At 36.7% G+C, this 14,755-nt stretch overlaps 1 protein-coding gene across 1 annotated transcript in view; it reads right to left on the minus strand.

Annotated features, from left to right (window-relative positions):
- The window catches only part of LOC149801931 (ubiquitin-conjugating enzyme E2 Q2-like), a 57,951-nt gene that overhangs the window by 31,307 nt on the left and 11,889 nt on the right, over positions 1–14,755 (minus strand). Inside the window, exons 3-4 of the mRNA XM_089956312.1 lie at positions 13,188–13,289; positions 4,647–4,726 (exon numbers count right to left, since the gene is read on the minus strand). Of these exons, the coding sequence (XP_089812438.1) occupies positions 4,647–4,726; positions 13,188–13,289 (182 nt within the window). The remainder of the gene's footprint in view (positions 1–4,646; positions 4,727–13,187; positions 13,290–14,755) is intronic.

Below are 14,755 nucleotides of genomic sequence, written 5' to 3' on the forward strand. Positions count from 1 at the left end.
TCTGTGACATGATGCCCCAGTGCTAGGCATCACTATAAATTGCCACACTGCAGACATCGTAGTGATATGAATGAAAAATTGTTAAAGCTACGTTAAAAATTCAAACACACATACACACTCTCCAATCAAAACAGAATTATCTCTAACCCATTTTAGGCAGATGCAGCACCATGCTCTCTCAGACGTGTACCATGCCCTCAATGTGGGCTGCCCTGTCGTAAATCTCAGGTGTGTACCCCTGCCCTCAATGTGGGCTGCCCTGTCTTAAATCTCTGGGGTGTACCCTGCCCTCAATGCAGACTGCCCTGTCTTTAATCTTGAGGGTGTACCCTGCCCTCAATGCAGGCTGCCCTGTCTTAAATCTCAGGGGTGTATCCTGCCCATAATGCAGGCTGCCCTGTCTTAAATCTCAGGTATGTATCCTGCTCACAATGTGGGCTGCCCTGTCTTAAATCTCAGGGGTGTACCCTGCCCTCAATGCAGGCTGCCCTGTCTTAAATCTCTTAAGGTTTGACATAGAATACCCTTCTACTTGTACACTGATACAATTCTATTTGTCCATTTTCATCATTTACACATATTTTCAACCTGGAGTGCAAACATTTGCTTCACTGCACCAGTGGAATGCATAACAAGTGACCCTGTCAGATAAATGGCCAATCCTGGCAAGAAGATCTTTCAAATTTCTTCAAATAATGCTGATCCACCATCCAAAATGGCCACCATTATTGACAAAACTCCCTTGAAGGGACTGAAACTCTATTGTCCATAATGACTGTCCAAAAATCTAAGATCATTTTTTCTTTTCAAATGCCAAGTTATGAAACCATCTTCGATAATTTTAGCGATAACGAAGAATTTCAATTTGTCTACTGTAACGGCCATGATGAATGTCAAATTTATACTATTTTCATTTTTAGACTAAGTAAAAGTCTTTATGTGAAAAACCAAAGCCAATAAAAACATCACTTAAGGAGTTGTAGTGAATAAAAAAAATTCCAAGTCATCCAGCATGACAGCCACGTTGGGTCAAAGACAGGCGCCATTTCCATTCTTGACCACCTAGATATCATACAAAGTCTTTGAGTGATTTAGCCATCCATTCAGATCAGCACCATTTTCTAAGGTCAACTAGATAGTACAAGAATTCTTTTGATATGCCCATGTTCACATGACTTTCCATTAGGAGTAGTCATAAAACAAGAAAGATTTTTAAGATAGCTGTTATGGAGGCCACTGGAGAGCAGATAAATAGCACTTTAATTGAGGAACAAGCATACATTTAAAAATAAGTCTTTTGGTGAAAATCCCATGCTGATATGACCATACATGTAGGAAAAGCAGGAATATAATCACCACAATTTTCTTTCAGGACCAACAGGACATCAGAAGTCTACTGGTGAAAACCCAATACTGTTATGATATTCTGTTTGGGAGAAAAAGTGATAAAAAGCTTTACAGGATTACTGCCATGGTGACCATTTGGTATTAGAATGGTACAATTTTCTTTTAGGACCAATAAGATGTTTAAGAAGTCTTTTACTGAAAACACAATTATGATAAAACCATCCATTCTGATGAAGCAATAAGATTTTCAGAAAGGAAGCTCTAGCAGATTTCCTGGAAGCACTATTTCAGTTAGGCCCAACAAGACATTGGGATGAATGTGTGTGTCAAGTTTCATGGCAATCTTCCAAGTTGTGAGTAGTAACAATAACGAACTTGTGCTAACAGATGAACAACAGACAAGAGGATATACCATAATCTCTTCTGATCTACAACCTATAGAGCTTATAAAAGTGATGAGGAAAAAAAAACGGAAAGAGAAAATTACTTCTCAAGAATCACTCAGAAGAATTTGACAATATTTGATCGAAAGCATTCCGGAATGAAAGTGTATTAAATTTGTAAAAAAAATGCTGTTAATCTGCAATCAAATATGGCTAGAATTACTAAGAAGAGTCCCTAATGGCCAAAATTAATTTTGAAGAAATTCAAGATGAAACCTTTTCTTCAATTTAACTGTTCAGTATTGAAATCATCTCCAATAATGAAATTTGACAAACTGACAGAAAACCTCCTTGCACAGTCCTTTAAATATTTGAGAAATGATGTCAATGTACTGTCAAATATAGAAACTGGCATTAAAAAAAGCTAGAGAAACATTGAAACAAATGTTTCTATAGCATATGCAATCAACAGCAATGGAAAAAGTCAACAGAAAGCATCCTATTTATCCAGATTTCTTTTTTGCAAACTGCCCTTGCATTCAGCTATTTGGTCAATGTCACACAGGTAAATTATCTGTTCATTTGGATCTCTTGTTTGTAATGCTGGACATATCGCATCTGAGTAGTTTTACAGCCAAAGTCATTTGAAGGTCTTTCTATTTTTAGTAATGGTGACAATATCTGATTCAAGATCAGCATCATCTGTAAAAACTTGAATGGTCTTCATACCAGGATACTATGAATCAAGTTTTGTAAAATTCTATTCAGCTGTTTTAGAAAGCCATTTTAAGGTTTTACTATTTTATTTTAGCAAGGATGATGAAATTGTCATAATATGTACAAATTTTTAAAGATGTTCATGCTAGAATGCTCTATGTCAAGTTTAGTCAAATTCTATTCAACAGTTTTGGTTAAGAAGTCATTTAAACATTTTTCTACTTTTAGTAATGGTTGTTGTTATTGTTGTGGGGTTTAACGCCATTTTTCAGCACACGATATATACATGGCGGCCAGTATTAATGGTGGAGGAAGAACCCGGGAAAACTCCGGAAAGAACCACTGACCCACGAAAAGCTACTGGCAAGCTTTCTCACATACCCACAATGGATGAATTCGAGACTGGAACTGACGCAGACAGAGGTGAGACGGCGGGAGCTTTTCGACTACTCGGGGCCCCTTTTAGTAATGGTATATCTGACAGTAGATCAACACTGACACCTGAAAGGTCTTTATGCCAGGATCTTTATGTCAAGTTTGGTTGAATTCTAATTTGTGAGTTTGGAGAAGTAATTAAAAGGTTTTTCAATTTCCTGAAGCAGTGGCTATTTGTTTTTACTAACAGAGACCATGTTTGATGGTGGATTGGCATCATTTGCAGAGGTCTCAGAAATGCTTAACAATGTGTATTTGGATGCAAATATTTTATCTGGGATGCTGAAAATCACTTTCGCCAGAGTCCTCCATATGCATGCAATAGCAAATTCACTGGCTTGCCAGTCCTGCTTCAACCACCTGCTGAGTGGGGAAAATGTGTTGATCAATTGGTCATTCTAGCTGTGCTGATATTTACAATGACAGAATTCAGTGGTTGAAAGGCCCCCAGATGTACAGGTTTTCATTATACAAGTACATTAAAAAAACATGACCCAGTAGCTGGATGGCAAGTTCAAAGACTTATACTAACTGCTGAGTATCTGGAATAATGTGCTGATATTTACAATGACTGAATTCAGAGGCAGAAAGACCCAGAGATGCACATGTGGTCATTATAAGAGTAAATCAAGAGCACAAAACTTTAGCTTTCATGATCTTGTTCATTTTCTAGTGTAACCTAATAAGTAGTGCATAAGACCTTGAAATCAAGACATGCCAAGACTTAGACAAAATGCCATTTGCAAATCTGGATACGTATTTTGGAGCTGAAGGGCAAATTGATGAAGATTGTAATGGTATTCAGAAGAGTGCTAAAGTTGCAGGAACTGTTAGTTTAGATGGAAAAGTAGCCAAGTGTAAGAAAGTGTGTGATGCCTGGCTTAGTGTTTGGAATCAGGCCTTTCCTTGAAATGACAAAATTCAGTCTTACTCTAATAGACAAACAAGAGCTATATGTCATTGGTGTAAAGAATTTGTAAAATTAAACTCAATGACAACCACTGGTTCTTCTTATCTGGACAGTTAGTCACTTCAGGTATGCCAATATGCTTATGGGAGGGGACAGCAACTTTTGCTGGTGGGACTTAATATTTTTACCAAAAAACGAGTCCTGGACTCCTAGTTGTAAAATCCTAGTGAGACATCTTGGAATTGTATAAATTAGAAAAACCCTTCAGAAGAGACATAAATGTAACCAATTGGCTTTGACCTCCTGATCTTTCTGCCAGCCCAAGCAATGATATTATTAAACACTTCAAAACTATGTCATTTAATGGATATAAGTTTCTACAGTTAACCAAGAAATAAAAAGCCCAAGTCACCTAGCTTATTCATGCATGAAAGCAAGGCTTGAATGCATTTACATATAACAATATTAGAGAAATGGAGTTAAATGAAAACCTTACCAAATGAGTGTGAAAATTAGGGCACTGTAGCCTGCTTTTTCTCATGAGGAGCAGTACCCTCAATATCAAATAGTCCCATCGAGTTACAACACTGTACATACAACTGTCTCTTAGAAACTGGAGCTAAATGGAAAAACCTTGATCTAGATGAAAAGGGATCATTATGTCTTGCTTATGCTTTTGCAGATAAGATAAAAATAACTGGTTTTTTACCTACAATGAGCTCCCCCCCCCCCACATTACACCCCTTAAGTGCCAGTCTCCAATAAGCTGGACAAAGATTTATTAGTGTAGAAGGAAATAGTACACAAATGTTCCCACTGATGGCTCAAAATGGGTAAGACGATGCTTGACTTACTTTGGAGTTTCTTCTTCCATCTCATAGTGGAATTCATCATCATCCTCACTATCTGAACTGTGGTCTACTGAAACCATTCCCTGCAAGAAAAAATAAATTAATACAAACCATGCAAGGACAACTTCACATTTTAGCAAAGAACTAAACAGACAGCTATTTTGAAACTGTCAAAATATAGCACTGATTATCTCCCATCATGAATGCAGGAACAATTTTAAACTTTAGTTATTGATTAGAATAAATATATAAATAGATATATCAATTTAATCAAGCTTCCATGCTTCAATGAGCTCATGCAATCATTTGAGTTCACTGAGCTCTTATGATTATCAGAGTTTTTTGTAAAACGGAATCTGCATTTTTTTCTTTACAAGACGTATCTACATATTCCACACTGCATTAGGAAAATGAAAGCAATGTGTAATTTTATATGTAGGTGAAACAAGGCATTCTTCTGCCATGCCATTATAAGTTTCTGAGGCACCAAAAGCCCAATACCCTCACAAATGAAAGGGAAGTAACTCTTACAATCAGCCACAATGGTTATCTTAATTTACCATCATTGCTATCAGTTGTGACAATTCTTTTCGTGGACAATTTGTGCTCTGAGCAAAAATTGTATGCAGGTATATGTAGCTTCTCAGAATTCCTTGTTAATATCATGCTTTTATGACAATGATAAAAGAATTCTTTTAAAATCATTCATTGTAGTATTTTTCACAGAACTATGCTTTGTACATATTACCTAGGTCTCAACTGCTGTTGTAAATTCATTTCTGCACATGGAATAATTTTCACAAAATTACCAAGTGAGTTTTATTTTTTGTGGTAATATTGCAACAAACAAGTCTTTCTATATAATGATTGTTATTAGTCATTTTATGCAGTCCAGGATGTCCCTGATCGAAACGATTTTAATAAGGACAGGGTCTTAAATCTTGACTATGAATGATGAAGGAAGATGTTACTGTAGGGTTGTTGTAGGGTTTAACACCATTTTTCAGCACATGATAGGCTATACATGGCAGCCAGTATAACTGGTGGAGGAAGAACCCTGGAAAACACCGGGAAGAACCACCCACCCATGAGAAGCTAATGGCAAGCTTTCTCACTTACCCATGTTAGCCGAGCCTGAGACTCGAACCCATACAAAGAGGTGAGATGGCAGTGATCTGGAATGGTGAGCACTTTAGACCACTCTGGGCCCCAAGGAAGAAGATAAAATGAATCTCAGAAATTTAAGCTATAGTAGATACATATATATAATTCCCGTTGTACCATACACACCACATCTATAAAATGGAGGGCATGTGGTTTGCTTCTTCTGTGTGTGGACGCTATAGCTAGAAGAAAGTTGGTTTTAAGCACAAGATTTTCACATGAAGCCTCTCTCAAGGTTCATAAAGAATTTTGTCAAGGCCCCTCAAAATGCCAAAGATACCATCTCTGCCAATTTATAGTCAACATTTTTTTAATGAAAATTTTATTCATGCAGAGTGGAGGATCATCTTATAAATGTGACATACAACAAATTTTGATGAATCACAGGTAATGATGGAAACTCAAGATGTCTGCAGTACATAAAAATAGTAATTTAAAATATTTTTAATTTTCATGCCACTGAGCCCATTCAGAAATGCATCTAGTATGCACCATGTTTATCTGTTTCATGATGGTATTCATTACAAAATACTTGTATCAAGCGATTTTAATAATTTGAAAATGTTATTGGTATATTAAATACAGAGTGAAGTGTTTGTCAATATTGTTTACCATGATTGTTTACTAGCAAATTTACTATAATGTATACTGCTTTTATTTTCCTGCAAGTCCTAACAACATGCATTTGTATTAATATTTGTATATGAATACCGTGTTTGATGCAATAAAAGTTTTGATTTCATTTGCATTTTCCTTTTCCATAAGTTAGATTTAATTCCCAGGTGATATTTCCCTCGTTTTCTGAAAGTGCTTGTGGCCTGATAAGCCCAAGGTTTGTGAAGCAGTATTCACTTTGTTTTCAAGTTGACAATCCTTTTGGTTGAGCCAAAAATATTTTTACAACTTCTAGTGCATTTTGACCATAATCCCTTAGATTTTAAAGTGAGCTTTGTTTTTCCAAATGACAACCCTTTGATTGAGCAGAGAGTTTGACAATTGCTCAAAACCATGTAACACGGTGATTGTTTGAACTCCCTGTGATCATGCTGCACAAATGACACATGCTCATATGTGTCCTTTAATTTCAAAGACTGTATGATCAAAGTGTTACTCACAAAGCCCAAGCTGTCTCTACATAAGTATCTGGGGGCCCTGAGTGGCTGAGTGGTTTAAATTACTCACCATTCTGGATCACTGCCATCTCACCTGCATGGGTTTGAGTCTCAGGCTTGGCTACCGTGGATATGAGAGAAAGCTTGCCAGTAGCTTCTCAGGAGTCGGTGGTTTTTTCCAGGATTATCCAGGTTTCTTCCTCCACCAGTTATACTGGCCGCCATGTATAGCCTATCTTGTTCTGAAAAATGGCGTTAAACCCTACAACAACATAAGCATCTGCATGTGAAGCCAAGGAAATGAAGTCAATGATATTTACGAAGTCTAGACAATGATTTACAATGACTAGATGGGCCCCGAGTGGCCAAGTGGTCTAAAGCACTCTCCGTTACGGATCACTGCCATCTCGCCTCTGTCTGCGTGGGTCTGAGTCTAGGATTTGGCCATTGTGGGTATGTGAGAAAGCTTGCCAGTAGCTTCTCATGGGTCGGTGGTTCTTTCCGGGGTTTTCCCTGGGTTCTTCCTCCACCATTAATACTGGCCGCCATGTATAGCCTATCTTGTTCTGAAAAATGGCATTAAACCCCACAACAACAACAACAACAACGACTAGATGGCGATGGATGCTTTCTGAACTTACAAAGAGATGATATTGGACTTAACTTTCACTGTTTAATGTAAGATGTGTGGAATTAACATTTTAAGTTGTCAATTTATTTGCAACATATTGCACTCAGTAATATAATTATATTTTACTCCATCCATCCACACACCAATCCAGTTTGGTTGTTTTATCTTTTTGATGTTCAACTCTGACTCACTGGCAAGTCACCCCTACAGATGCATCTGACTTGCAAAATACACCTCGACTTATGCCAGGGTTAAAGAGAAATTGGCTTTTTGCAGCCCAAAAAGGAGGGGGAGGGGACAACTTATAGTCAAGTTGACTTATCGAGTATATTTGTAAAAGGTATGACACATGTGATCGCAGATTGTCAGCTATGAGAATATAGTACAGAACATGCATCATGGTTTTCAGATTGCCAATGAACTCAAAGGAAACAAATTTACAAGTGTATGCCCAATACACTGGGACAGATGCCTGCACCAGGTTGTGGCAGCCATTATGGACTTTATGACACCCATCTTTGACTTCATGGCCACACCCATCCTTGCTGCAGTCCCTCAAAAGAATCTATCATCCCATAACAACAGAGATCTGACATTCCTACTCAGATTTCAGATGCTACGGGTGCGTTTCCTACCGTCATCAGTCAAAACATGTTCACAGTTTCTAAAGCACCTGGTTGACATCTCTGATGCTAAGCTTCAATGTTGATTTTAGCACCAATATTTCACATAAACTTTAACAATTGAATTAAAATACTTCTTGGTGCCATAAAACTAAACCATATAAAATTAAGATATGAATGTCGGAAATGTAATGAGGTCAAGTCCCCATAATTTTGCATAAAATTGTGTTCAAGCAGTATGTTCTTCTTCTTGTTTAACGCCATTTTTCAGCACATGATAGGCTATACATGTCAGCCAGTAATAATGGAGGAAGAACGGGGGGGGGGCCCTGGAAAGAACCACCAACCCACGAGAAGCTACTGGCAAGCTTTATCACATACCCACATTGGCCAAATCCGAGACTCGAACCAACACAGACAAAGGTGAGATGGCAGTGATCCGTAATGGAGAGCGCTTTAGACCACAAGCAGTATATAAAGCAAACCAAGACATACTCTATATCAGATTCCTTAGTTCTGCAGTCAGATACAAGATCACCACTTTAATATGCTCATTACTGAAACAGTCCAAGATCCTAAGGAGAGAAGCATATACTTCAAGTTTGATCAAAATCAGATCACAAATACGACATCCAAAGCAGTTACAAGATTAGCCAATCAGGTGTAAGAATATCTCATTAACATGTATTGATTTTGCTCAATACTGAACCCATCCAAAATTCTGAGGATATAACCTTATTCTTCTAGTGTCTAAAAATCAGATCAGCCAATGTGATGCAAGGTCACCACATATTATGTGAAGATCTCACAATTATGGAAGTCATCTAAGATCCTAATGATACGAGCATATTTTCCAAGTTTTATTAAAATCGGATCAGAAATAGGTCTTCCAGTGTGGTAACAAACTCAGCCAATCAGATGCAATATAATCTTATTAACATGCATGGGTCTTACTGAGTCTATCAAGAGCCTAAGGATATAAATCCAATTGCAAGTGTCTGCAAAACAAAAACTTCCAGAAGGTTAACAAGCTCAGCCAATCAGAAGTAAGATTACCTCATTAGTCCAATGGATCCTCTGTCAGAAGCAAGATCATATTGTTAATATGTATTGACATACATGCCACCAACCCCCCAGAGGTACATTACTATTACAAATGGCTAAAAAGTGTAATCTAAGCATAAAAAGTGTAATCTACATATGCTATGCCAAAATTACAGTACGTTTGAAATAGATACATTTTTACTACTAACCTCGTTCTGCAGCTGGTCAAAATTCTTGTCACAAAGGACAAAATCCATATGGATTAAAAGCACAATAAAAACACAAAATATACTGGAAAATTATTTATATTCAGCACCCACTTCAACTAGTCTATATGTGTAATTTTCACTGAATGATCATAAACTGGAAATCTGCACCGATTTTTGTCATGTGCTAAGAATGCTCTATTATATTACAATCATATTATTCTTTTAAAGTTTGCAAACAATGTTGATTGGTTTCTTTTTTAAAAGATCCATCTGCTAAATAATTTCCGTCAGACATCCACAACTCACACCATAAAGCCTTTCACTTAACATCAGGTGCCATTTTCTTTATAAAAAAAACTGGTTCATGAAATAATTATCTTATCAACAAAATGAAAATGTTAGGCAAAGTTCACTTTTGAAGAAACCATCTGTTTTCTTGGAAATGGGTCACATACAGTTGCTTTAAATAGCAAATAAGGAAAGTTACTCTTATGCAGAAATAACCTTTTTAAAAATCTTCACAAATTTATATGAGTGAAATTAAAGAGATGGTAACAAAAAATGACAAAAACAACTTTTTATTACTTGATTTTGATCCTATATTTTAATGTAGCAAAAAAGCATAATCCATAGGGTAATCCAGAGAAAAATGTAACTTGGTGGAAAAAAACACAATGATTATGTCAAAAGTGTAATGGTTGGCATGTAAGCATCGAGTCGTAAGCATCGAGTCTGTTCATTATCAAACCCATCTTAGATTTTGATGATATAAGCTCACATTCAAAGTTTGACTGAAATTTGATCATAATCAGGGACTCCAGAGTGGTAATAAGCAATTGTTGACAGATGGCAATAAATCAGAAGGGCACTTTTATTGCCACAAGCCATGGCAAGAGCCCATGTGATGGCATTGGTGGCACAGTGATGTGCATAGTTGCTTAAGCCAGCTTAAGCAATGGTAGAAGATCAGATGGTGCAGTCACACCTGTTATGAAGGGCCACTAACAGGAAAAGGCAAAACTGGCCATTGTACAAGTGACCGCTGTAAACAGGTTCACCTTTTAAATTGATTACGGAACACATATTATGTGCGGAACATTGTTGCTGTCATTATTATTAATAAGAATGTTTTATGTGCATTGTACAACAAATTCATAATTACACGTATATGTTGTTCTCTCCCAAGTTTATGTTCTACTGATTATTACTGTATCCTGCTCGCTTTAATCCATCCTAGAAATGAAATCACAACCAACTTCAAAATATACACCTAGCTTAGTTTGTTCATGGTATAAAAACAATATCCAGATCAGTCAGTTGCTCAACTCACCAAGGTCAAAAGACAGTCTGCTTACGTGAGAAACCTGTGATGAACAGAAAATCAAAACAGGCCTTATATGGTTATTCTTTGTGAATCATGAACCAAAATTTCAACTGCCATTATATAAGTGTTCTGAATACTGAATGACCCTGACCTTATTGAAAAGCTGTTATTCATACCTCTTCTCAAAGGCAGACAGATTCAATTCACAGGCAAATAAATGAGGATATCAAACTATACCTGTCACACTGGCACAAAAGATGAATTTCTTATCTGATGTGACAACACTACTACTTTTCCCGCCATCTAGCAAACAAATTGTTCCCAACCTTTACTCTAATAATAATAACCGCCTTGATTTTTAATTTGACATATTGACACCTTTTTACACTGTCAACATGCCTGGAGTTATGAGCATAAGAGATGAGAAATGTTTGTATATTGATTCACATGATGTTCCTTTATCAAAATTCTAAACAATGCCTTAATCATTAAGCAGAAATTCAGTCTGTACAGACTGAACGGTCAATACAGATATGCTCCAGTGACCACTTTAGGCAACAAGAAACCATTATTTGGTTAGGAAACAACTGGCTACTGACTGTAACACACAGGACATTTTACATGTATATAGAAAATGTGCCAGGGGGAAATTAGAACAGCTGTGGTGAACAGGTGACAGCTGAGTAATGATGACTGTTATGACAGGTTTGACTGATTTTCTAACAACAATATGGAAAAAAGAACCTAAATAACAAACATCAAGATGATTCAACATGTAGATCTATAAGCATTTATTTATCAAAACAAAAAAATTACAAAATCTGAGACCTTCCACTTATTTTCATGATCACTAAAGAAATATTAAAGAAAAAAAAACAATACTGTAACAGAAAATTCCATGTGAACTGAAGGTAATGATCAGAGTTAAATATGGTTCAATCAACGGACAAAATACATATTTCCTCCCACGGTTCTAGCATTGGCAATGGTGGCAATATGTTAAGTGGTTATCACATAGTTTGTATTGTGCCCCGTTTTCTGTCCAGGGAACAAAATTCAGAATATTCCTATTTAACACAGAACATTTTTATAGATTTCAAAAAGGCCTTTGATATGGTATGGCATGTGGCCTTATGGGCAACAATGAGGAAGTACAATATCAGTTCAAACCTGGTGCAGGTTGTTGAGCACATCACCTCTATGACAAAGGCACCAGTGCTGTCCTCATCAATGGCAGCAGAGGAGACTGGTTTCGAACAACAGTTGGAGTCAGACAGGGATCAATACTGTCACCTACACTCTTCAACATTTTCCTGGAAAGGATCATGGAGGATGCCATGCATGACCACAAGGGTACTGTCAACATCAGAGGAAGAACAATCACCAACCTTTGCTTGGTTCAGTGTCTTGACATAACCTCCACAGCATATGGTATGGTGATAAGATTCGAAAAAACTAAACTGATGACAAACAATACCAATGGCATCAGTGAAGAAAATAGAGGGCAGTGGACAGAAGCTGGAAAGAGTCACAAGCTTCAAGTACTTAAGTCAGTTATCACAGATGAGGACTCTAAACCAAAACTACTTTGCATGATTGCCCAGACAACAGTAGCAGTAACAAGGCTGAGACCAAGATGGAAAGATACCAACATTGCTCTTGGTTCAAAAAGGGTGACGTGCTCAATTGTCATATCTTTCTGTATGCTTGTGAAACACAGATGCTCACATCAGATCTACAAAAGGAGGATTCAAGGATTCAAATCTTCGAAATGAGATGCTACCACAAGATCTTGGGCATCTCGTACACTGACCATGTAACCATCAAAGAGGTAAACAACAGAATCCAACAAGTCATCAGACCCTATAAAGACCTCTTGACCACTGTAAAAAAACTGAAGTGGTCTGGACATGTCTCGTGATCATCTGGACTGACAAAAACAATCTTGCAAGGCACAGTGTGAGGGTGCAGAAGATATGGCAGACAAAAGATAGGTGGGAAGACAACATTAATGAGTGGACAGGCATGGGATTTGGAGATTCCCAATGGGCAGCAGAGAACAGGGAAGATGGAGAGAACTGGTTGGAAAGTTAACTGTGGTGCCGTAACAACCTCTTGGGTTAAGGGAGGAGGAGAAGGATGATGATGATGGATTGTCCATGGCTGTTGTTTGGGTTGCCAGCTTTGTAAGATTTAAATTAGGGTATACGTACATAATATAGTCTCTAAGTGACTCTATATATTGTGCGCTGCTGTCTTTAGGTTGGGACACCCTTACAAGGTACATTAAAAGTGGACACATTCAATGAATATTCTAAGAACAATACAGGATTGACAATTTGCCAAAAAGTATTTCTATTTGAATGCTGAAATATTCGATAGCAATAAGGACAGTCATGACATCACAGCAGCATCAAGACCAAGTAGGAACACTTACTCTTTCCTCCACTTTGTGATCAAGCAAGTCCAGTTCTTTTGGTAGCTCAAGACCATGTCTCCTACACAACTCAGTCAAGAGCATCTTAATCTGTGGGATAATCTGCAATGAAGACATAATTATTATTTGTAAATCTCTAAGTTACTATGTATCTCTTGTAATCTACTGTTAGTGACTAGTGATTTTTAAAAATTTACTGTTTTGTTAGTAAAGTACTGATGCCATGATTTCATTACGACTAAGTGAAAATTCTGCTCATCTCTGAGCCAACCTAAAATTGCTAATATCACTACAAACTTTGGAACTTGTTCCTCCATAATGAATGTATCTGTGGAAACAAAGCTTTAATGTACCGACAACTTTCAGTTGCTTCCCTTGCTATCCTTGAGCTTTTTAGCTAATGTATGATAAACTAGTGATTAATGCAAGATGCTTTAATTATGTTAACTACAGAATAACATTTATAACACTGTTAAACAGGTCAATTTCAAATGAGTTGATCTGACACACTAGTGTGACCTCAAGCTGATGTGCAGGAAGGAACTTCTACAAAGAGATTGGCCTAAAACACATTACACAGATAAATAATGTTTTGACAGGATTCTCTTCTTCTTAGGTTGATTAATGTATTGTTGATTTTAGTGTGAAACAAAAAAAAAATCAGTGTCAGTTTTTTCTTGAATCTTGTTTTATAGTACATACATTTTCTGTAACACATTAACATGGAAACCATATATGAGCCTTCTCTTTTCATGCCCTATGACACACTATAAATAATGTCATACTATAATAATACTTATTTTCTGGTTTTGCTTTTATTCTTACTTATCCGATAATTTTAGTTTTTAGCTCTGCAGCACACGGACTTTATTACATGTGGTGCATTTACTTTAAAGCAAGTTAGGACTGTAAGTGCATTTTACTGTTTCAATATCTTGATTTCTGGAGATTTCCCTATCACACAATTATTTATGCATGTATAATCACTGTTTTGGTATCATTTAGATTTTCCAATTGAACTTATTGATGAATCTCATTATAATGATGACAATGCAGTTTAATTATTTCCAAAGTGAATCATTTTAGTTTATGTAAGAAATTGTAAATCTCAGTAACCAGAATCTCCAAATGAATCTATTCTGACACCATTTTAACAATTAAAAAGATTAGAATAAAAAATTTGGTCAGGAGTTTTGATTTTAAAAATGGCTGGATTTTCAATGATCCAATTTATAGCACGGAAATGGATTTTTTTTTTACAACTACTGAACAAATCTACATTTTATTAATATTAAATAAGCACATCATCTCATCACATCAGTCCTTTCACAATAATTTGTTGCCATTCACACTCTCCTTTTATGTACCAAAAGCATTCTGAGCATCTCTTAGGAGATCACTGTTGTGATTATGTTTGTGGCAGTCATTGTTGATCTTGACACTTAGGAGACGCTATATTGCTACTGGATCCTCGTTTCCTCTCATATCAGCCTGGATTTTCCTCTGAATGTAAAATGTGCCTCCAGCGTTTGCACTGGAATGTGGCAATGTTAATATAATACAATTCT

Source organism: Sinohyriopsis cumingii, chromosome 4 (assembly GCF_028554795.1).
Source record: "Sinohyriopsis cumingii isolate HCF-2022 chromosome 4, ASM2855479v2, whole genome shotgun sequence".
Lineage (NCBI taxonomy): Eukaryota > Metazoa > Mollusca > Bivalvia > Unionida > Unionidae > Sinohyriopsis > Sinohyriopsis cumingii.